This window comes from Schistocerca piceifrons, chromosome 3, assembly GCF_021461385.2.
Source record: "Schistocerca piceifrons isolate TAMUIC-IGC-003096 chromosome 3, iqSchPice1.1, whole genome shotgun sequence".
NCBI classification, from domain to species: Eukaryota; Metazoa; Arthropoda; class Insecta; order Orthoptera; family Acrididae; genus Schistocerca; species Schistocerca piceifrons.
In genome coordinates this window covers 375,233,676-375,259,913 of record NC_060140.1, presented here as the reverse complement: position 1 = coordinate 375,259,913, position 26,238 = coordinate 375,233,676, and the positions used below count along the sequence as shown (strand labels likewise).

Here is a 26,238-nt window from a genome sequence, read left to right as displayed (position 1 = left end):
CTATTTGCAGGGACGCTACTAAGTGCAGTCATGCACGCAATGGATCGTGAATTTTCCTACCTTTTCGTTGGCTTTCTCGCTCCTTCCAGAATAAAATCTCCAATAGATTATGTTTAATCTTTTGCACATTAGTGATTTCCTTCCTCGGGGCGATAACATAGTATCCCATTCATGAAACTGAGAAAGAACGATTAGTATTACAAAAGATTTACAAAATTATGTAGTTGTTTTAAGTTATTACAAACATGCTCTCTCCCCATGACGACGTTCTTCTGTAGGTCGCCATATATAATGGTTGGGCGGAGAGATGTGTGCAGTAATTATCGGTAAGCTGCACCAGAAATTGTCTGCCCAGAAACGCACGCAGGCACCGGTGTGTCCTAAAACATTAGATAAATGTTAATCTAGTAGTTTTGGTGTACGGCTTGGTAATTACCTTTTCTTCTCAATGATGTACAACAATGCCGGCGTGGCTTTGGCGGCTATTCTCTCTTTGTAAATAACTTCGTCTCCGAATGCGCCCATTCAAAAATGAAAGTTCTCGCATCGGGAGAGGGAAATTAGGGCGTAACTCGATAGTAGAACGAGAACTTGCGACTTCCGCACAGTAGAACTTTTACTTAACAAAATACTGAGACTCAATAACATATCTTTCTCACACCAACTCAGAAGACCGACTGAAGTCGGTAAAAGAAGACAAATGAGGTTAAAAAAATAATTGCTATTTTTGTTCTTCAATTTTCTGTCAAGCATAGATACAATCACACACCTCTACGATATCGTTATTCAGAGACGGCGCGAAAATTTATTTCTATGTGCGGGCCTTTTAAAGAACTGAATACAACAACAACAACAATGACGACAACTTCCACAACTGGGGATGTTGCAGATCAGTTGTTATAGATGTTGCCACTACCTAACTAAATTATTCGACACTGATATTGACAAATACACCGAATTATTCAACAGAGTCATGGAATAACAAGTTAAATAATTTGTAACATACCCATGCCAAGTTAAAATCCGCTAGATCCCAAAACAGAACAAGATAGTTCACCAGTATGTCTTACAGATTCAATGCCAAGCCAATGTATGTAATTGCAAAGCCCTTGAGTGTAGTAATCCGGTATATATCTAAATGTTCCTGCTTACAATTAATTCTAAATTTCAGCTTACAGATAGCGTTGTACTCTTTAATTACTTTGAGTTTCTTGCAAGAGACAAGAAAAAGTTTTGGAGCAGAAAATGAATCACTGATGTATTGATGCTTACTAATCTGATGAATTGAAGGCGTCTATTATTGTTGATTGAAATAGGCTAGTAAATATTGTTCACGGCAGATACATTAGGGTAATGTGTTTGGATTATCCAATATTTTTGGGTGGTAGGAGTGCTGCCTCTTAAATAAATTTCTCACAATCAGAATTTGTTATAATTCTTAATTTATTGTAGTTCTTTAACTTTCAACATCTACAGCTGATAACCACTTTCAAATAACCACTAACAACTCACTGATTTGGCCTAGCACCAGGTCTTACACAGAATCTTGACAATGTGTTGTATTTTTAGTATTATCACAGTTATTATTCCAGGAGTGTATTTCAGATGAGCCTCAGCCCATTGACTTGAAGAAAAACCAGATTGTGAAATAAGTGATCAGTAGACTGCGGATCTTTAGGTTAAAACCTATTCTTTCCCAGAGTTTCTAGTAGCGAATAAACTTTTACTTATGCATTTCATGACTAATTAAACTCGTAACTGTTAATTTTATAGCATCTAAAACAGCCTATGGTACTTCGACGTTAACACTTCTTTTTGCGTATTTTAGCTTTAAAACCCTAAATGCCTACCAGTTGCAGTGCTGGCACTACAAATTGCGCGTCATGCTTACACGAAAGCATACGAAAGGCTTGGAAGTAAATCTCGCTTTAAATGTTGCTCGTAAATGAAACTGAAATCCTCATGTACATTAAAATCTATGTATATAAAAATGAATGTATGTATGTTTCTGCCTGACATCTGCTACTCGATCCGTTATTACCGAAACTTCAGGAAAATGATGTGGTCGTAGCAGTGCTGACGATCAGGTGATACTTGTGAAAGGAAATTCCAGAGGTAACCTGGCAGAAGTCCCCTGATATGTTGTGCTCCCTAACATGCCTTTTTATCTTCACCCATGCTAATTCTATTGTGTTTAAGTCGCAGTTGTAAGGTGGTGAGCAAACGACCTGGTGGCCTTTGCTTTCAGCCAACAGGTTTACAGCAAAGGACTTCTCAGCTGGCTTATTAGCTCGTACTTTTGCATACAGCTCGTCCTTCCTCACAGGGGATATTTCTGTGTTGCAGCCACTCCAGCATTTGCACTTTCGTGTCAAACTTCGTTGGAGTTCTCTCTGTTTGCCCATTATGGTAAGGAGCATTATCCATAACTATTATTGAATTGAGCGGGAGATTTGGCAGGTCCTTCTCTCCGAACCACTTCTCAAAGTTTGCCGAATTCATCTGACTGTGATAATCGCCCTTTGTCGACTTTGCCCAGAACATAAGTTGCCCTTCCTTGACAAACCCATTCTTGGATCCGACACTAGCAACTATCAGTCTTCTCGATGAGCTCCCCCATGCAGTGACACCAACGACACACTCTTCACGCAAGTCACCCTTCCTCTGCCAACATTTATTAAACGTTAAGTTATTATCGATCCACGATTCATCGAGATAAAATATTTCTCTGCTTGCTTCCCTGAAGTTCTTCATGTCAACAATGAAACGAGATCGCCAGTGCACAATGTCTGGATGTTCTAACAACACATTCCTCTTGTTTTCCACCTTACGCCATATGAATCCCATAGACAAAAGTACTTTTCTCAGCGAGACAATACTCCACTTCCAGCCTATTTTGTCGTGCAAAAGTGGAAGCAGTGTTCACAGGCTCGGCACAATCTTCCACACTGAATAAAATTCCGCTATCGTGTCGCGAATGACACGCTGGTTGAAATCATCGATCATTCCTTCGATTCCTCCACTTCTTTTCCTAAGTTAAAAGAGAGAGAAAGATTTATAAGAAAATGCCTTCTGCACCGCATGTATTTTTTTGAATTTGGAAATGTACTGTAATATGAATGTGTTTCGAAATAATACAGTAACCAATGGTGTTTCCATACAAAGCAATACGGTAGCAAGGAAAATGAAATATAAGGTAATTCGGACGAAATAGGGGGCTCCTTCAAAGTGATCACGAACAAAATATCGGAAATGGAAACTCACCTTTTCTTGCCAGGCGTTTGTGGTGATACGCCAGGATGATTCTTGGAAAACTGTTTGAATCTCCCAATGCTATGCATGCTTTGTCCTGTGTATGTAGCAGTTCTCACTGAATATTTGTAAATGGGGTGAAGCATTTTTTTCTGCACCCTTTCCCTTTCGCAGCATTCAATCACACGCAATATAATTTTGCGAGCATCGCTACGTAATACTGATTTCCTTCTAACCGTAGGCCTACCGGTAAGGGTTGTTGGTGACTCCCCAGTTGGGCCAGCAACTGCCTCTTCACTCCTTTTGATAATGTTTAGCACAACTGCACAATAAAAACATGCAGAACAGTACAGGGCAAAACGATAACGAAGCAGACGACAATGGCTACATTGTACAACACAGTGAGCTACGTAATGTTGGCAGCAGTCGAAACTGCGTGCCTACCGAAGCCTCCCGACGTTTACCGACTTCTACCAATTTAGGACTAGGGAGAGGTCTGCCATGTAAAAGTTTACACACTGTATAGTTCGCTTCATGTAGGAAGGTGGCCCAATTTTCAGCCGTTATGCGCATCCCCCTCCATTAACTGCTAGCAGCCAATAAGATTCATTCTCTCTCTGAGCGACTAGCCAAGAGTTACAAACTAAACTGTGAGAATTTCTTTCATCCGCTACGTTGTTGCCATATGTGACAAAAATGCGGTTTCATTCACAGAGCGACCAAATTATTCATTCAGATGTCGATGTTACTTTCTTGTTGCAGTACGGCTGTCAATGTTTATCTGTCAACATTTTAGTGCGTTTTCCAAGAAAGTGTATCAGGTGATGGCAATAAACGTGAAGTTCCTCACAAGTGACTGCTAATCAAATTGTGTGCCTATGGAGTATCTTCTCAGTTGCAGGACTGGCTTTGTGATTTCCTGTCAGAAAGGTTACAGTATGTGGCAAATTGACAGAAAATCATCGAGTAAAATGGAAGTGATATCTGGGGTTCCCCATGAAAGTGGTAAAGACCATCTGCTATTCCTGATGTACATAAACAATTTAGGAGACAATCTGAGCAGCCCTTGTATATCGTTTGTAGATGATGCTGTGATTTACAATCTTATAAAGACATCTGATGATCAAATGATGCTGTGATTTGCCATCTTATAAAGCCATCTGATGATCAAATTAAACTGCAAAACAATTTAGACAAGGTATCTGTTTGATGCAAAAAGTGGCAATTGAGTGTAAATAATGAAATGCCTGAAGTCATTCATTGAGTACTTTAAGGAATCCGCTAAATATCGCTTACAGGATAAAACGCACTAATCTAAAGGTGTAAATTCAACTAAATACTTAGAGATTACAAATATGAATAACTTAAATTGGTATGATCTCATAGATAATGTTGTGGGGAATGCAAACCAAAGACTGCGATTTATCAGCAGAACACTTAGAAAATGCTACAGGTCTACTAAATAGACTACTTAAACTGTGCTTGTCCACCCTTTTCTGGAGCATTACTGTCCAGTGTGGGATCCGCATCAGATAGTATGGACAGAGGACATCGACAAAGTGCAAAAGAAGGGCAGCTCATTTTGTACTATCGTGAAATAGGGGAGAGTGTGCCACAGGTATGATACGCGAATTGGAGGCCCATCCATTGAAAAAAACTAATTTTTCATTGCGGCAGGCCCTTCTTACGAAATATCAATCTCCAACTTTCTCCTCAGAGTGTGAAAATAGTTTGTGGGCACCCACCTACATATGGAGGAAGATCATCATAATAAAATAATAGAAATCAGAGCTCGCATGGAAAGATTTCAGTGTTTGTTTTTCCTGTGTGCTGTTCGTGAATGGAACGGTAGAGAAATAGCTTGAAGGTGGCTTGATGAACCCTCTACCCGGCACTTAATTGGAACTGCAGGTTGATCATGAGATGCTTTACAAGCAGGCAAGGACGTTTATGTACTGCATTGACAACTTTTTAAAATGTGAACCTGAAAGCAAAACTGCTATTTTGGACATATTGAAGACCCAAGAACGAACTGCAGAAGCATGTATCAGCAAGAGAACTGTACAGAGAATAGTAAATGAAAGTGTCAGAATTGTAGGAACCTCAGAAAAATTTGTTTTCATGTCGCCTTGAAAGCATCGAAATCGCTAGAAACCTGTAACACAAATAGATAGTTTTGAGAACAATATTCTAAAGCACACTGTGTTTGAAATATATACATAATTAGGGTATACCCGATATCACAAAAACTAGTTATAATAATGCATAAGCAAATTGGCCTCAAAGGCAGCGCTTTGTCAATGCGAAGAATAAAGACATTTGTTTCAAATATGTTAAGAAGATAGTTTTTAATTGAAAGAAGTGACATACGTACAGCACGAACCACATCCCTTATAAAGATGAACGACGAAGAGAAGGAGATAGTTCAACAGTGTATTATATTGATGAAACCGGATGAATCAGAATCATTCCATGAATACCTGCTGGAAAATTAGTGATGGTAGTAGCAGTCTTAAAGTTCTCATAGGGAAATTTTCTGGGATGATTCCGTTGACACCAAAAAAATTGATAACATACTGATAATTTTTACGATAGTCTTTTGCTCTGGTCTTTGCTACTAGTAATTCTCTTTTAGTCACAGGACACCCATGTACACACATTATACACTTTTTAAAAAATGATGTGAAGTATAGCAGTTGTCAAACAAATGTAATGATTTCAGTTTGAGTTTGGTTAATTTTGGTGTGTATTACATTTTTACTTACCGTTATAGTCCAAATTACAAAAATGGCAATTATTGCAACCTTTTTTGATGGTATGCAGTTAGACAATCGTCATTTACAGAAAAATTGTACTTGACATCTTCACAAAGCTTCATCAGCTATTCTCGCATTCCGACATAACACTGACAATTACTGTAAAGCAGTGGATGCAATGTCAAGATGTGAAGTAATGTTTCAGTCATTTAGACAATTGATCTGAATCGGTATTATTCCTCTCATAGACTTGAACGTGTAATACGATTTATCGAAGGCAAATGAACCTGATTTTGTCCGCTGCAACACAGTATAATTTCCCCCCTCCTTCCAATTCCATCTATTGTCCATCTATTGTGGTTCCAGACTGAAGCACGTAGAACCGCTAGGCCACACCGGCCGGCCAACTTTATATTTGTCTTAAGTGAATCCACGTAATGTTTGCCAATTGGGGTAATCATCTGTATTGCATAAAATGATAATGATATCTTCATCAAAAGTTCTGGGTCAGTTATTACAATTAACCACTAAGGAATTATTGGTTCAAACATCTGGTGTGTTGCAAGAATCTGACAATTAGTTTGCAAGAAATTTCAATAGATTGCGAGTGCGTTATGAGCTAACCATCTCTAAATGTATATCATCTTGTTTAAGGGCGTGAGAAAACTCACTGCTGCTTTTTTTTTTTCCTTTTCCTTTTAGACCTACATATGCAAAATAGTAACACTATATTAATATATTTGATATTCACTAAGCAGACTGGAAGTCTGGGGACATACAGCAGTACAAAACTTACATAAACAGTACTCACTGTAGCCACCATGTAGAGAAATACAAACCCTCCCAGGCGTACATAATCAAGCAGATGTTCTCCTAGAAAACACATTGCACTAGAGTACAAAACTCAAATTCCTACACAACTGTTTAGTTCAGAAGGGGTACATGAAATCTAGACATCATTTTAGAGAAGGGCACTGTTGCCTCAGAACATGGCTTACAAAGGAGAGAACTTGGTAAGTATTTATGCTTCTTTGCACCTTATTATGAATAAGTTGATACAGTGAATCAGGATAGCTCTTTACCAGTCAGGGTATCTTTGTGCCGTTTATCACTTTTGTTTCAAGTGGCTGCTGTTCCACCTATTTGCATTATTTTGTTCTAAAAGTAACAGTTTTATTATTCCTGTGATTTCTGTTTAGTAATTCAGTGCGTGATTATCCTTTAATAGTGCATTGGCAGTGAAGAGAGCCTCTGGTGACAGTGATTTATGTTGAACAATGTCAGATTGATACATATATCTTGATATTTCAAAGTAAACCTGCAACATTGAACTAACACTGTTTATTTTCATTTCTTATTAACACATGATTTCCTTTTGGCGTGATCTAAATTTACTCCGAGCATGAGATATAGGAAAAATTCTTTATTTTTTAAGACTGATTTAAACTTATCCTAAATGACAGTGTAACTTTGTACCAGCATTAAAATTGAAATTTTACTCTAATAGGGCACAGTTAACACACATTTTCACTTTCCCAAGAACTCAGTAACAATGGATGTAAAATGTTACAATTTTTGTGTTCAGTATTTTCAATAAAATGCTAAATGCTAAAAAGTTACCCAAATTGACTGTAGTTGTCCTGACAGCAATGGCTATCCAAGTCACTATCTAAAAAAACAGAGTTCCTTGCCGTAAGGTATACTTTCTCATCCCTTACGCATCTCCAGAGTGCGAAGAGTCTCCCTCTTGAAGCTGTCAGTTCTATACATTTCTTCTATACAAACTGCAACCCCCTGCCCCATTGGAGCTATATCCTTTTCAGGGAAAAAAAAAGAACCACCATTCTCTACCAATAGCATACAGTGGTATTAGAAACTGAGTGAAATACTCCCCCACAATCCATAAGTGTAAGTTAGTGCTTCTCTCATAATCTCCAAAGATGTCTGATATGCATCATTCTTATGTCTCGCTCCCTCAGTGTCATGCAAAATCTCCTGCAGTAGCTGATTTTTTGTCTCAAATAGGGTTTTAAAAATATATATACATGCTCAAAGTGGACTCCCTCAGGATATGTTAACAGTGTTAGAACAATATTAGTTTTCCTGCAAACTGAAGGCCCAATAATCAAGGCACATTTATTATCAGGAGGTAATGATCCATTTGTCTTGTTCTTCTGGTTTCCAGCATCATTACTGCAGGACCAGTCACTAACTACAAGACCTTTGTGCTAAGGTTGTTTTATCCACTCAATCATTGTAGTAATTGTTCGTTTAATTTGGGATGCAGAGAATTTATAAACTCTTACTTATAGCTAGGTATCTAAATAAAAAGATTGTAGTTCTGTGTCCACATCTGGTAATGTAGAATGATACACTTCTGTTTCCATTGATGTGTTGTAGAGCTGAGCTATGATTTCTTCTGATGGGTGGTGAGTTTGTTGAGCTAACTCCAGCAGATTACTCCATGATGCCCCATAGTATTGGTAGACATATGAATGATATCTCTATCAACACTCTTACTCATGCTGTATTGTGTAGCTGCCATCATTAAACTCTTAAAAGTTTGCTCCTGTAGATTTATGCACTCTCTGCTAGTAAATATTTTAACTGTACCAGGGAAGTCCCCTACAGGGATTATATGTTCACCTGTATCACCAACAGAGAGTGAACAGTTCCATGGAACAAGGCCGCAGTCTGCATTGACATTTCACATAGTTGATGCCATTCATCCATGGATAATGTTTCTTTGATGTCATTAAATAGAGGGTTTAACCCTTTTAGTGCCAAATACGATCTGATCGTGATCCAGATTTTCGGCGAAAAATGCCAGTAACGATCTGATCGTGATGCCTTTCTCATTCATTTTTTCCGCGCTTGAAGGCAAAGTTGTTAGTATTTCCTAGCGAATGAGAAAGGCATCACGATCAGATGCCTGGTGGTAGTATTTTAACCCTTTTAGTGCCAAATATGATCTGATCGTGATCCAGATTTTCGGCGAAAAATGCCAGTAACGATCTGATCGTGATGCCTTTCTCATTCATTTTTTCCGCGCTTGAAGGCAAAGTTGTTAGTATTTCCTAGCGAATGAGAAAGGCATCACGATCAGATCGTTACTGGCATTTTTCGCCGAAAATCTGGATCACGATCAGATCGTATTTGGCACTAAAAGGGTTAAAATACTACCACCAGGTAGAACTCCCCGTTCGATATCATATTAATACTGACACACATACCCCACCAGTGTTCAAACAGTGAGTGTGAATGAACAGAATTATTTACTTATCAGGTGGCTGCTGTTGCAGTGACTTTGCAAGGAAACATGCATTATTAGCTAAGCATATTTGCTTTTTTCCTCATTCATCACCATCAGTGTTAATACTTATATTGCCTCACAGCAGGGAGTGTTGATATATGTCTTGACATCCTTACTCTTCAGTGTTTCTCTCACAAATGGATGAACTATTTATCAATTGCTGTAAATAGATTTGTGATGTCTACTGCTGTTATTATTATCTTATCTATGGCTATGCTCGTATGGTCAAGACATATGGTATAACATGTGTACTAGGTAGGCTAGGAAAAGTCTATAACTCAAACAAGGGTATAATGTACAAATGGTAAAATTTACAAAAAATATGGATACTGTTTGATACTTACAAATTAAGTAACCAGTTGCATATTTCAAAATGTATGAGTCACTTAAAAAACTCAGGTTTCTATCTGTTTGACACACTTATTCAGATACAATATAAAAAACTTATTTGTGTCTAAACAGTTAGTTTGCTTACTGATTTTTCAGTAAAATTTATGTCATGAATAATCAGATCTACAGATACATAACAATGTAGAATCTCAACATTTTGAATAAATGTAGATAAAGTAGCTGTGAAAATATTGAGTAACAGTTGCTAATAAACCCTGCAGAATTGATATCTGATGGTCACTTTGTTGCCTTAGTGTGTAGCTTGACTTGTTCCACTGTTATGAAGTTTCTCCTTTACATTGGCACCTATGGAACATAATAAATGAATGAGAAGAAATCATTTAGTTGTCTTTATGCATCACATCACTATTTGTGTAATAGTTCATGTGTGATATGGATTGCTGAAAGAAGTACTAATGTTATCATTAATTTATAATATAGATTGCTGAGAGAAGTACTGGAGGGGAGCACCCAGTACTGTCACAACGCAGGCTCTTGGACTGCACAAATGCTGCTGATACAGGGTCAGATGAAACTGGACCAGAAAGGAATCTCATTCAGGGCTCAAATGAAGCCTTGCATCACCAAGGTATGTAAATTGGTGTCAAATTGGAATGTCATACCATGCCATAACTCCAACTTGGATTCTCGCCATTTGGGGCAGCAATTCACCAGTTGCACTATTTGTTGATGCCTCATGATCTGAGTCAGAGTTTCAATTTTCATTTGTTAGCTCTTGGTCCCGGTCTGGCATACAAGTTTTTACTGTAACAAAAATTGGCCACAGTATGTAATCCACTAAAAAGTTGAAAAATTTATCTTAGGATATGATAATGTCTTTTGTTATCATTCTCCATCTTTCTCCTCAATCCTTCACCATTTCCTAATGCTTATCATTTATCCACTGGCAATAAATTGTTTTCTTCAATTTCATTTGAGTCATATCACATTGTAAAGATATACAATCTGTGATAGCCATTTATTTAGATGTAAGAATTAAGCTGTGTTTGAGACAATGGACTCATTCATGAGGAACAGCATTCAAAACAACTTTGGGCCATCTTACTTAACATTTACTATAAATCAGTTCAGAAAGTGCTATGATTGTCAATCCTTCTTCAGTCGAATTAGTGTTATTTCTCTAGTGTCATTCATGACAATGAGTCTGAACTCTAATTTATCAAAAAATCTCATGTGCCAGTAATTAATGTTTCACTATCACTCCCTTTGTCAGTCATTTAACTTACCCCCAACATCACTCTCAGAATAGTTGAATTCATTACTTTCACTTTGTTTTTGAAGTGAAAAGGTGCTATTATCTTTTACTATATGATTCATCTCATCTGATACACGATTATTGTTTTAATCTGGTTGCTTTTTACAGAACTAAAAAATAGCGTTTGAGTACTGAATGGCACTTAAAATTAAATTGACATATCAAACAACAAAGAAATCGTACAAATGTTATGTCCCTAAATAACTTTAGGAATTGAAGTGTTCTTAGAACTCACCCAGACAGCTGAGAGTGATAAAATGCCTGCTTCTGGAGCATAGGGGGAGTGCGCTGGCTCGGATTGAATCCATCTCGTGAATTAATGATGGAAGCTGGTATGCCAGCTGTTTTCCACATCCACTTAGGTAAATATTGGGCTGATTCCCAGATTCTGTCTCAGTTACATGATGCAAACACTTTGGAAAATGATGACACATTTGACCATGCGGTATACACTAGATGCGGGCAGAAGGACTACACTAATTCCCAGTTCCTAAGTGAAGAAAATCTACAACCTGCCAGGGAATCGAAGGTGGCATACTGTGATCTAGAGGCAGCAGTGACAACCACTAGATCTTGAGCTGTGGACAATTGAAAACAGTAATAAGAGTATGGGTACAAAATGAAACTGAAACTTATGTTAATAAGGTACCACATTTCACCTATTAGTAGGCAGTAGACAATACAATAATTAACAACAGAATGAAAATTATAGATACATTCAAAGACGTCTTTAAAATTTTGTATAGTTAAAGAGAACTATAAATACGAATAGTTGACAATGAAAATAATGATATTCCATAAATGATGCCACTTGTGGTGTATATAGCCATTGGAGGTATGTAGAAACTATTAAAGCAGATGACAGACTAATACAAAAGGAACTTGCAAATTTATTTACAGAATGTCTGCAGAGGAAGGCAATTCCCCAAAAAATGGAATAATGCTGTAAATTTTATTCTTTGCTTGCACACATTCTTCAAACACCAGTGTTGTTTGTAATTGCTACGTAGAAACCAAATTAAATGTATGAAGGAGAAGACTGCATATTGTCTGTATCAGGGCAGCCATCCCAGTTGCATCCAAGAAGGCAGTGTAAGTTCTGTTGCACTTTCCTCAGGGTATCTATCAGTTATAATTTGTAGGTAGCAGTCTTCAGTCCTTGGTGTTAAACACAGGCAACCACTATGAGGCAGATCTTCAGTGTGTCCTCCCCAATAGTGGCTGAATGCTTGACTGATGTCACTGTGGTATATGCCAATTTGGAAGGTAGCTTTCTGTGCTTGACAATTCTTCTTCCTAAGTGACAATGGGCAGATGGCCTAAGCTTGAAATGACTAGTTGAGATATGTTAACAAAGTGAAGAATGAACACAAATGACATTATCCAGTTCACGTTGTGGACAAGGTGCATTCTGCTGAACTGTGCTGAGAGCAAAAGTTTCTTTGTACCTCCATGAACTGACAACTGTGTATAGCAATTTACTGTGGACAAAAGAATATCAAGAAAGAGGTTGTGGCCAAAAAAACACAGGCGCTGCAAGTAATGAGCATCGTGCAAAATTTCTTTGAACAGCTTAGTATATGTTTGCAACAGTAAATCAAATGCAAATGTACATACATTTTTCAATACTGAATAAGATTAATTTTCAGCATCACCTCTAGTGACAGAAGATTTTCTGTTAATCCTCTGTAGGACTGTGCAGTCTATTCAAATTTTCTGTTTGTAATTTGTTGTTAGCAGTTACTGATCAGAAATTTACAATTTTTAATGCATTAAGTATGATGCCTTTGAGATGTCATAAATTTATTTTTACTCCAGATTTTGTCCTTATGTCTGTATTATCCTTTCTCTTTCATTAAGTTTACAATTTAGAGGTACCTGTGGCTCCATACAAATTTGTATTTGGTATTTCAAAAGGGCAGTACTGTCATTTTGGATTTTCCATTGAAATATTTGAGAGGGCTCTGTAAGTACTGACTGGATACAGGCATGGTGACACCAGGCAAACAGAGCTAACAGCTGGCTAGTGTTAAAGCATCTTAACACTATTAACTCTTTATATGCCACAATGGCCTTTGTTAGACACAATCTTTGAACATTGTATTATATTGAGCTGTTACCTTTGCTTTTCCTCTGTATCATGTATGAGAAAGAAAAAGACTTTAATTAAAGTTGACTTTAGCCTGTAAATTTAATGAGTAAAGCCACTGTTAAAAGCTTCAATAACTTTCTTAATACTAGAAAGCTTTGGTACCAGAGCAAAGTTAAATTTGAAAGAAAGCTAAAGACTTTTCTTCTGTACAACTTTATTAACTGTGCTTAAAAACATGTATTTGTGTGTTGTGAAAGACTTGATACTTACTTGCATTATTAGGCTAAACTTTTTTTGCTAGCATTCAGCCATTTTAAAAACAAATTTTTGTAATAGTCTGTTAACTGACTCATTACATGTGAGCTAAACAATTTTATCATCATATACAGTCATCTATAAATGGTCAGCATGCAGCTGTATTCAAATAAAAATTATGTTAAATAGCTTAAAAGTGACTTGCTCCATATTATCACCATGTATTGCATCAATGTTTGACTCGAACTGTTACTAACTGGATAACTAAACAAGTCTCACCGTCTTCCATGAAAGTCCTCTTCACATCAACGTGGAGGTGAAGTTTTCAGTTGCAGTCTTTGGGGTATCTACATCAACAGCTCTCTGCAAACCTGCATACAGTTTGTCACATCTCAGCTATATCAGGCTTGTTCAAACATTTGGAGGTATGCCTGGACAAACTATGTACTACACTTGATTAGTCACTGGAAGGTACTGTATATATTGCAAGTCAATACAGTGTAAAAAATGCAATAAACTCAGCAGTATCACAGTGGACAGTGGAAGCTAAGCAACTTGTGGGTACTGTGGCTTTTCACATGTGAATCAGGAAAATTGCACACTAAATGTAAGCACCCAGTCTGAATTAAGTCCTGTTCAGTCTTCTGTGAAGAAAAACAAATTGATGCTAAATAAATATTGTATCCTATTTTATGAAGTGAAGGTAACACGTGTACTATTATTTGTTTTATCTCTGGCAATATGTGCTACTCAGATAACCATTGTGATTTAAACCCAAGATGCCAATGGTTTGAGGATGACTGTACATACAAATGTATAGCATAACCAAAGAAAGAATGTTCCTGGAAGCACAACAGTGCACGTTTTGTAGTGCTGCAGGAAATCTAAGCTCCTGTTCCTTTTAAATTCATTCTCTTAAGAGAAGAAAAATACAAACTGTACAAGATTATACACAGTAGGACAAATCTTTCACTTAGATGCAGAGCGAATGATTCATTTGAGAAACAACAAATATGCTATGACTAAACCATTTTTCTGTGATATCCTTTCTTCCAGAAGTAGTGGTTAACTGAGGTATGCAAGGGAGCTGAAGTGTGGAAAGTAGTTCCATTTGTTTCTCGCGAGGAAATTGTCCAGTGCTGTGTTATCTGCATCCCAAGCTACACAATTTGTCATTTGGGTTATAGTATACATGTACAATTACAGGGAAGTCAGAATGTCTCCAGACACAAAGCAGGAAATGAAATCTGATTGTGCAATCTTTCACCAGTAGTAAACAGCATCACCTGAAAATACTTCACAACAATATGTTAACAACAGCAGCAGCATTAGTGGCTGTTTGGTGTACTCATTACCAAGTGATAGTGATGTAGAGAGAACAGCGTAAGGAAAGATAAGTATCGGCAAATGAAGGAGAAGAATATTAGAAAATGGGTCGCAGTAGAGTCATGTGTTTGTACTATTGTTTTATTGTCTGACAAAGATTACCCCAGAATAATTGCACACTCAGTGGACTGGATAAATACTACCTTGACTGCAGGGTTGTCCCCTGGATAGAAATAAAAAATCTATTACCATTTTTAATGGTGCTCCTAAACCAGAAGTATAATGTAAATTTAAGGCTACAAAGCTATTTACTTTCTTGAGCTCAGAAGTGACTTGCTGTGTGGAAGTAAATAGGACAATGATTTGTACATTTCCAGAGTCAGCATCAAATTATGAAGTTACAGGACCACCGAGTCCCAAGGTGTCTCGGGACTGAGGAATGGTTATACAGGGTGTTACAAAAAGGTACGGCCAAACTTTCAGGAAACATTCCTCACACACAAATAAAGAAAAGATGTTATGTGGACATGTGTCCGGAAATGCTTAATTTCCATGTTAGAGCTCATTTTAGTTTCGTCAGTATGTACTGTACTTCCTCGATTCACCGCCAGTTGGCCCTATTCTTCGGTGGTTGTGTTGACATGCGACTCATTGCTCTACAGTACTAGCATCAAGCACATCAGTACGTAGCATCAACAGGTTAGCGTTCATCACGAACGTGGTTTTGTAGTCAGTGCAATGTTTACAAATGCGGAGTTGGCAGATGCCCATTTGATGTATGGATTAGCACGGGGCAATAGCCGTGGCACGGTACGTTTGTATCGAGACAGATTTCCAGAACGAAGGTGTCTTGACAGGAAGACATTTGAAGCAATTGATTGGCATCCTAGGGAGCACGGAACATTCCAGCCTACGACTCGCGACTGGGTAAGACCTAGAACGACGGGACACCTGCAATGGACGAGGCAATTCTTCGTGCAGTTGACAATAACCCTAATGTCAGCGTCAGAGAAGTTGCTGCTGTACAAGGTAACGTTGACCATGTCACTGTATGGAGAGTGCTACGGGAGAACCAGTTGTTGCCATACCATTTACAGCGTGTGCAGGCACTATCAGCAGCTGATTGGCCTCCACAGGTACACTTCTGCGAATGGTTCATCCAGCAATGTGTCAATCCTCATTTCAGTGCAAATGTTCTCTTTACAGATGAGGCTTCATTCCAATGTGATCAAATTGTAAATTTTCACAATCAACATGTGTGGGCTGATGAGAATCCGCACGCAATTGTGCAATCACATCATCAACACAGATTTTGTGTGAACGTTTGGGCAGGCATTGTTGGTGATGTCTTGATTGGGCCCCATGTTCTTCCACCTACGCTCAATGGAGCACGTTATCATGATTTCATACGGGATACTCTACCTGTGCTGCTAGAACATTTCCTTTACAAGTACGACACAACATGTGGTTCATGCACGATGGAGCTCCTGCACATTTCAGTCGAAGTGTTCATACGATGGATTGGTAGAGGCGGACCAATTCCATGGCCTCCACGCTTTCCTGACCTCAACCCTCTTGACCTTCATTTATGGGGGCATTTGAAAGATCTTGTCTACGCAATCCCGGTATCAAATGTAGAGACTCTTCGTGCTCGTATTGTGGACGGCTGTGATACAATACACCATTCTCCAGGGCTGCATCAGCGCATCAGGGATTCCGTGCGACGGAGGGTGGATGCATGTATCCTCACTAACGGAGAGCATTTTGAACATTTCCTGTAACAAAGTGTTTGAAGTCATGCTGGTACATTCTGTTGCTGTGTGTTTCCATTCCATGATTAATGTGATTTGAAGAGAAGTAATAAAATGAGCTCTAACATGGAAATAACATATTTTCTTTTTTTGTGTGTGAGGAATGTTTCCTGAAAGTTTGGCCGTACCTTTTTGTAACACCCTGTATCATTCCTTGGAGGCATGATCTGTATAGTGAGTGTAGCAGTCTATTGTATGGAAATAATCCAACCTGCAACTCCTGGCTGTAATAGCTGGCAGTAGTAGGTTCTACTAGCAAAGCTGTTCCTATGTGTATTTCATACTGTGAATTGGAAACAGAAAGAGTGCTATCAGTTTTACAGCACCACATTTGACAAATTGCTACCTACCAGTGATGATAGCATATTCAGCTTGTGATATGATGGGTACCACTGCACTTTTACCCGTTCACCTCACACTTCAGTAAAGGTGAATGCTTTCTAGACTCTTTTGTGTTACTGGACAGAATTCGAAACATTTCTCCTTGATGACAAGAGCTGAGGACTTTGCAGTAAGGAAGAATTTAATGAAGAGAAAGGAAAGAGTGGTATTGCTATTTTCATTCACTACATATGTCAATCCAAATTACTGGCCTCATTATTGATCCTATCACTGAACATTGTTTTCTACTTAATATATTTGACATCACATGTCCCCTTCTTCATAGCAGCATTCAAGAAAAATACGTCACTTACAGGGAACCTGATTTAATCAAAGAATGTTATTTCCTACAATCTTTCCTGATAATGAAATGTGTTCTGCTCATAAGAAGGTCCATCACTGCAAGTTCAGCATTATTTTTAGCAAGGTTGATTGTTAAATTACTCTTCAAGTTAAGAAAAACCCAGTCACAAAGTATTTGATTCATACAATTAGTGACAATTTTTTTGACATGCAATGATAATTTATATTGAACACTAAACATCCCAGAGGTAAAATAGTCTCCCATTTGAATTTCAGAGTGAGGACTAATCAGAAGGGTGATGTCACCAGAATAAACAAAACTAGCATTTTATGGATTGGAGCATGTAATATTAGATCTCTTAATTTGATAGGTAATATTAAAAAAAAAAGGTAAATGGATGATTGGAAGTTAGCCATAGTGGAAATCGGTAATTAGTGTAGTGTGTTGGCAGTAAGATCAGGACTTCACAACAGGTGAATTCAAGGTTACAAACACAAAATCAAATAGAGGTACTATGTGAGTAGGTCTAATAATGACTAAGAAAATAGGAATGCAGGTAAGTTATTATGAACAACATAGAGGAAGTTTTATCATAACTAAGGTAGATGTGGAGCCAACATCCAACTCAGTAGAACAAATTTATATGCCAGCTGTAGTGATTCGAGAATTTCTGTGTAAATTCTAGAACCACTCAGCCTTCTATCATCTCAAACACCTGATATTCTGGATACGAGTGTGGGATGGTAGAATCCTACCTACTGCACATCACTTGTTTGTGAGCGCAGGTTTAAAATCAGTTGGGGGAAGAAATTAGATGTGGTGTTTGGCCGCACTGACAAGTACTTGTTGGGCAATCCATAGATGTTTTAGTGAGTGTGTAAGGAAGAACCATGGAGTTTGTATGCAGCTCTGTGCTTGTTGTGTCATTGACTATTGTTATTAAAACAAGAAGAGTTGAAAAAGTACTCTTGTAGACTCTTGACGCAACCTTGTTAGAGGCAAGACTCATTTTGTGATTCATGTTAAGAAAGGTCATGGTATTCAAGCCAACTTTCTTTTAACTGTAACTCAAATTGTTTCTAACGTCCAGCTATACGAGAGACTTGCAGGAAGTTACATACTCATGTGGAAAGTGATATTTTTATTGTGTATGGAGGCCAAATACGGCATTAGTTGATGTAAAGTAAAGTTTGCATGTCTACTTATTTCCTAAGTAGAAAGAGTATAAAAATTTGTGTACCTAGCATTATTCGATGGAGAAGAAGTCAAGAGGGTTTCCAGCTGCCGGCTGTTCAGTAAAGAAGAGTAAGTATTCCATGTAAGTCACCTCGTAAAGAAGTGGAAGGTGTGCAATTTAATGGACTAAGTGGAAGATGGTTTGGGGGAATAAACCGATATAACCCAGATCCACACTCACACTTTAAGTCATCGGAACGTTAGAACATGGCGACCTGTGTGAAAGGACCAAGCAAACATGAACTTTAAATCAAAAACGGGAGAGGAAGTTGTTATGTGTTGCCATAGTAACCAAACATAATAAGACAAGGGAATTACTCTGAGATATTGGAATATATTCAAGTATCCAATAGAGTGAAATTTAAATGGAAAAACATTGAAGAATTGAAAACTCTCAACGATACAAATAGTAAAGAAGGTTTCGGATCGCATACATCGCGGGGAGGCAGACGCGGAAACCAACATACATCTGACGCCGCCGGCACCAGCTGCTGTTTACCGGTGCTGACCTGCCTCCACATCTGCTCACCTACGCAATGAGAATTCTACTTTAGTACAAAGTGGTACAAGATACTGTTGAGTGAACTGTTATTATGTAATTATCGTATTTAAAGTTAGTTTTAAATGCTTACAAGAGCTAAGGCATATAAAAGTATGGAAAGTATACAACAGGTTGGGGAAACTCAAGATCCCGCTATGGCCCTGAAAATTAGCAAAGAATAGACTGATTGGGCTGAGTTGATAAATTTAATCAAAGCTCAGAGTCTTAAGTTAAACTTATTAAGTTCTCAATTAAATACCCAGAGTGAAGCTTTAAATGCTCAGAGTGCGACTGTAAGTAAAGAACTAGACTTAGTAAATTCTCAATTAAATGCTCAGAGTGAAACTCTAAATATTCAAATGACAAATTTAGATTTGTTAAATGCCAAAGTCATCTATCAAAGCAAAGAATTTAGTAATTTATGCAAAGGCATAGGTGCTTTGAAGACTGAGTTCGGTGCTATAAGTAATAAAGTAGAGAATTTAAAAGTAGATTTGAAGAACGAATGGACAAATTCTTTGACCACTCGTATAAATCATATATTTACTGACCTTAGTCAGAAACAGAATGATAGTTTTAAAGATTTATCAAAAATGTTAGAACTTGACATTGAGAACAAATGTAATAATGTAGAATCATAACTTATTGAAAAGTTAGGATCTTTTGAAAATGTGTACAATATTAAATATAATGATGTAAGACAGAGAATGAATACTTTGAAAGAGAGTGTAGATAAGCATAATGAATTAATGCCAATCATTCAATCGCAAATTACAGGTGTCAATACATGGGTAGATAATGTAGAAAGGAATTTCAAAGAGAAAATAGCTAACTCTGATCTTATAAATATAATTAGTTTGGAGGAACAATTTGGAGAAATTATAGAATGAAGGTTTACCGAGAGAATAACATCCAGGAACTACCACTTATTCCTTCTTCCGAACTTAATGATACCAGGAAGGGTATGGATGACCTGTAGAGAGAAATTAAGCTTATCCAAGACAAAGTAGAAAAAAGGGTAACTTCACCTAATGTTGTGTTAACTAGTGAAGTGGTGACTGATTTGCAATGGGGAGCTAATTCAGGGTTATCTAGACAATTCCCTAAATTTAAGCCAGACAGAGATGTACATCTGACCCATTTCTTAAAAAGATTTAACTGAGCTTTTCTAATGCCTTCTTGGACGACAAGGGACAGTGCGGTGTTGGATTGCACAACTCACACGTCTCTTCCAGTTGACTTACACATTGTGCGTGCAGCTGATCCTCTTCTTTGGGTTATCAGCTACGTTGCTCTCACCATTTAATTCATCTCCGAAGACTGTATCAGGTTAACAGGAATATTATTAAATAGCTCTATATTCTTGAAATACATTATGTACTTGTAGGATCTTGTCAGTTCAACAATAATATATTTTCAGCCCTCGTCTGAAAGTAACAATTATTCACACTTCATCTGTCTCTCTAACAATCCTCATGACACCACAAACCATGGAACATTATCCAAACACTCTTTGACTTTTTGATATAACTTCCAAGGCGCTGCTGGTAACCACTTGTCGGAGCCGCTTGTCTCACGGAGCTCCTGGCTTCTCGTGACATCTGTCCTTCCTGCACACACAGACATGTGTGGCACAGTAAAATGGCTCTCTCACCCACGTCATTAAAATATCAGGTGTTCGAGATGGTGGAGAGCCAAGTGTTTCTAGAATTTACCCCGAACTTCTCAAAGCACTACACTTTGCCAAAAAATTGGGAAGGTTCCAAGAGGATTGAATTTGCTGTGGGGTACCTTCTTGGGGAAGCCTCAGAATGGGGACCAGTAAATATTGAGAATTTTTCCTCTTTGGAAGACTTTCAAAAGAAATTTAAAGAGAAGTACTGGTCTGCCAGTGCTCAAGAAAAGTTAATATCAGATCTTTGGGACCCAAAATATTATAATAATACTTGGGGTACTATGAGGAAATATTTCGATTGGCATCTAACACAAGCAAAGTATTTAGATAAGCCAATGGAAGAAGAAGGATTAGTATGTTCTTTAATTAGATGATTGCCAATATATGCGAGAAAAGACATCTTATGTAGTGGTTGGAAAATGATAGAAGAGTTGTTGTCTTTGGTTGACGCACTTGATGCAATAAATACGGACTGCAGTGAAACTATACACCAAGTTGAAAGTTCAAACTATAAAAGAAATAGTGCAATTAATTTTAAAAAGGATGAGGCAAACTTAGCAAAAGTACACCAGTACAATAAGAAAAGTTGTAATGACAATTGTCAAAAGAAGCATCGACATTCAAATTTAGATCCGGTAGTTTCTCAAGAATTTTTACTGAGATACCATAAAACACGGAATGGGAATGTAGTATCTCATTTCGGTAACCAACCCATAATTAGTAGTAGTGAGGAAAACGTTGTTCGACCTGGATCCAGAGCTGGGGCTCAGGTTGTGGAGATACATTAGGAGGCTTTATTCCATATAAGTATGTTAACTTTACACACAAAATACCCACAAAGGAATGGTTGCTGCTTGAAGAACCTAGCTTAGCCACTAATAACTCACAACCTATAATAGCAGGGACTGTGGAAAATTTGGAGGTTAACATATTTATAGATTCGGGGAGTGAGATATTACTCATCTCAAACGCGTTTTTTTTACTCAATACAGAATAAACAGCACTGACCGTTATTGCCAGTGTAGATAATCAGGATAACGGGAACAAAAAGTAAACTTGTAAAATACAAAACTCAAGTGAACCGCTATTAATAGTAGAGAATATTAATAGAGATGTACTATTTGATTTAGATTGGTTGCTAGAGTTTAAAGTCATCTTAAACTCTGACAAACATCTTCTTTGATTTGGTAGAGGGGACAGTAGATGCTGGACATCATTTATGACAAAAGATCACATTGAGGGACAAACAACTGAGTGTCGGTATCTGCGATTAACAGCTACAACTCAATTATCACCAAAAATCTATGATGTGGATCAAGGAACACATTGAACTGATATACAAGACAAAGTTAATGAATCCCTAATATTAACTGATCTACAAAGGTGAGATTTAGATAAAATTTTGATGGCTTATGAAGTGGTGTTTTCTGATTGTCCAGGCAACATCAGTGTCTATATCTGTAAGTTCAAAATCAAAGCTGACACTACATTCTTTTGCAAACCGTATCCAATACCATTGTGTTTGAAGGAAACAATTTGGGATGAGATTAACAAAATGATTGATAATAATATCATAGAAAGAAATTCAAGTGTAATGAATAATCCTCTGGTCGTGGTGAAGAAAGTACGAGCGGGGTACAATTAGTCTTAAATGCTTGTACATTGAATCGACATATAGAGACGGAGAGAGATCAACGAATTGTTATCCAAATTTGGAATGGCAAGATTCTTTAGTACAATGGACTTGACTGTGGGATATTGGCAGATAAAATTGTATTCAGAATCCAAAAAGTATACAGCCTTTTTGTTTGATGGAAAATCATATAATTTCAATGTATTGCCATTTGGACTTAATCTCTCTGTGTCCGTATTTAGATGAAGCTCTAGGGAGAGACTTATTGAAGGATTTCATAATATACGTAGACAATATCCTCATAATATCAGCTACTTGGGAGGTACATTGTCTAACTTTGTGCAAGACTCTGAAAAAAATTAAGGAGAAAGGTATAATGGTGAAGCTGTCAAAATCATTTTTTGTGTGCCAAGAACTTAAATTCTTAGGTAATATTACAGGGGTAAAGGGAATTAGACCAGATACTAAACACATAAAAGCTATCAAAGGATGTATGCACCCCAGAAATCTAAGACAATTAAACGGATTTATAAGTATGGGTGGATACTATTGATGGTATGCATGAGGTCAAGAATTAAATGACCTGAGAATTTTACATTTATTAAGAAAGGGAGTACCGTGGACTTGGGATCAAGGTGCAAATGATGCGTTTGAAAACATTAAAAGAGCACTTGTGGAGTCACCCATATTACATTATCCGGTCATGGGCGAGCAGATACATCTGATTACAGTGTCGCTGCTGAACTTTTCCGAGGAGAATGGGATCCAAGTAATGTAGAACACAGAACCATAGCTATTGCTAGCTGTAGCTTAAATAAGCACGAACTAAATTATACAGCTACCGAAAAGGAACTATTGGTGGTTGTGTGGCATATTCAAAAGTTTCAAACACTAGTATGGGGATCAGAAATCCATATTTATACATATCATCAAGCTTTATACTTTCTAATGAGTAGTTGATTACTACACAGTAGGTTGATGTGATGGATGCTATTCCTAGAGGAATACAATATTAAGATACAATATGTAAAACGTTCCAAAAATATTGTACATGATGCTTTATTGAGGCTACCCATTGGAATGGTAGAATTGAAACGTACAGAAGAGCCTGGCATTATTTTTTCCATTAATTTTATATCAGCAGAATATCCAAACATCATGGTAAAAGAAATGGCTCAAAGAATAACAGTGAATATCCATCATGATCCTTATTTCACAGTAATATTTTCTACCTGTATCCAGAACTCGTTAACTCCTAATCAGTTAGGAAAATGGAAAATTATAGATCATAACTTGTTTTGGGGAGACAGTGTAACTTCACAGCATTGGCGCTTATGTATCCCAAAGATAATGGAAGATGACCTGGTGTGGTACGTTCACACAGGATATGGACACTTTGGAATAAAAAAATGTATATCCCATATGAATAAATTTTATTATAGGTCATAAAATAGCATCTTTGATTAGAACCTGTGAAGCCTGCCAGAAAGTAAAAGAGAATAATACTCACGTGAAATACAAAATGTATCCTATTATTCCTAAGCCATTACACGACCTTACAGCGGCAGATTTTTTTGGACCAATTCCACAAGGAAAGGGAGGCGTATCATATATTTTGGTTATCATAGAATGTTGGTCAAAATATGTTAAACTATATCCCATTAAAAGAGCAAATATGCAGATGGTTATACACTCTTTACAACAATACCTTCTAGAAGTAGGTAAACCAAAACGGTTTGTTACAGATAACGGACCACAGTTTGGGAGTTACGAATTTAGAGAATTTGTAGCATGGGAAGGTGTTCGAGAAGTGTTAATATCCAACTATAACCTGTCATCAAATCTATATGAGTGAGTAATGAAGGAAATTGGAAAATTATGTCGTACTTACTGTCATGCAAAACATACTTCTTGGGCAAAGAAAATTAAGGACTTTGAACTTCTCCTAAGTGAATTACCCCATTTATCAACTAAGTTGATACCTTTAGAAGCTACAGGCTTTGTAGGAGAACCTCTAATTAAGTGTTTTAACTGGCCTGAACAACCTAGTGTCAATTATGAAGTAAATCAGGAAATAGTTTCTAAAAATTTGATTGAAAAGGCACCACAAAGAATAAGTAAGTGTAACGAAAAGGCTGTGGATTGTCAGTACCAAGTTGATGACCTGGTTCTTATAAAACAACGTCTTCCCAGCTCGACTCTGAAGAAAGAGACTTATAAGTTTTTCCAAAAATGTGAGGGACCGTACCGGGTACAAACGGTAGTCCATCCTAAGACATTATTTTTAGTAGATCCCACAACTGAATTCAAGAAATCTGGACGAAATAAACTAAATAGAGTTATATTTGTGGAAAATATAATAAGATGTGATTAGCTGAACAACTGTTATACCATAGTGTATAGATTTTCTGTTTTGTATAGAGTATCCAGAATGAGATTTTTCACTCTGCAGCTGAGTGTGCGTTGATATGAACTTCCTGGTAGATTAAAACTGTGTGCCGGACCGAGACTCGAACTCAGGACCTTTGCCTTTCGAGGGCAAGAGTATTTTATACCGTTTATGAGATGTGATATAGACAGGAGGATTTGTATAAATTTTGAAAGGGGTGGGTATTGTAGCTAAAAACATGATTTACAAGAACAGATAAATCATGATTAACACAAAACACACATCACGCCTTTCAAACAACCCTCACAAACAAGTGTGCCTGATTTGTCATTATTTGCCATTTCCATAGGGTTGCTAGGATTTCCTTCGGGGACCTCAAAGGGTGAAGGTGGGACAAGTCCATTCTGTAGGAGATGATTTAACACCAAACCTCCTCTGGCATCTCACTCAAGTACCTGAGGGATAGGGATCCTAGGGAAAGGGGGTGGGAAGGGTTTTCTGTCTTTGGGGCTATCTTCTTTCTCTTCTTTGATCCTAGCATCCATATCTAGTTTTTCCTTTCTTACTTCTCATTTGAGGACCTGTCTATTTTTTCCCTCTTTCCATATTCACAAACTTCTATCACTAAAGTCCTTCCTTATTTCTGTGGTTACTAAAAACCTAAATCTTTTCTTTAGATAAGAAGGCCGAAGAATCAGACTACACGAACACACATCCACATATACACAAATATACACTTCTACGCAAACATTAAATCACATAAGAGGAAGGCTGTCATGATATGAGAACCACCAGGTGTTGTAGGGAAAATGTGTGTACATATGGAAATATGTGCACATATATAGGAAGCTACAATGGTTCTACATTGAATATACATAAGAAGAGGTGCACATACATAACAAACAACTATAAAGTAGTAATGAGTAGTGGATAAATAAGAGAGAGGTGTGAGCAAAGAAGGAAAATGAAAGTAGGAGCAGAATTAGTCATCTTGATCATCAAGAAACGTCAGTATAATAAGTACTCTGATGAATTGAAGAATAGTGGGACATAAATAGTATATGTAGACATAGTATCTATTGAAAATATAGAAGTTGATAAGTAGAGGAGAACTCTGTGGAGTAAATGATATATTGAAGAATGAATGCGAAGTTTAAAATAGATTTATATCTTTACCAGAAGATACTTAATTATGATATACATAGAAATATACAGGGTGTTACAAAAAGGTACGGCCAAACTTTCAGGAAACATTCCTCACACTCAAAGAAAGAAAATATGTTATGTGGACATGTGTCCGGAAATGCTTACTTTCCATGTTAGAGCTCATTTTATTACTTCACTTCAAATCACATTAATCATGTAATGGAAACACACAGCAACAGAAAGTACCAGTGTGACTTCAAACACTTTGTTACAGGAAATGTTCAAAATGTCCTCCGTTAGCGAGGATACATGCATCCACCCTCTGTCGCGTGGAATCCCTGATGCGCTGATGCAGCCCTGGAGAATGGTGTATTGTATCACAGCTGTCCACAATATGAGCATGAAGAGTCTCTACATTTGGTACCGGGGTTGCGTAGACAAGAGCTTTCAAATGCCCCCATA

The 26,238-nt window shown here is 37.4% G+C and overlaps 1 protein-coding gene across 1 annotated transcript in view; it reads left to right on the top strand.

Annotated features, from left to right (window-relative positions):
* Nucleotides 1-26,238, top strand: part of LOC124789406 (proton-coupled folate transporter-like) — a 314,682-nt gene that overhangs the window by 42,051 nt on the left and 246,393 nt on the right. Inside the window, exon 2 of the mRNA XM_047256749.1 lies at nucleotides 10,153-10,300. Coding sequence (XP_047112705.1) covers nucleotides 10,153-10,300 — 148 coding nt within the window. The remainder of the gene's footprint in view (nucleotides 1-10,152; nucleotides 10,301-26,238) is intronic.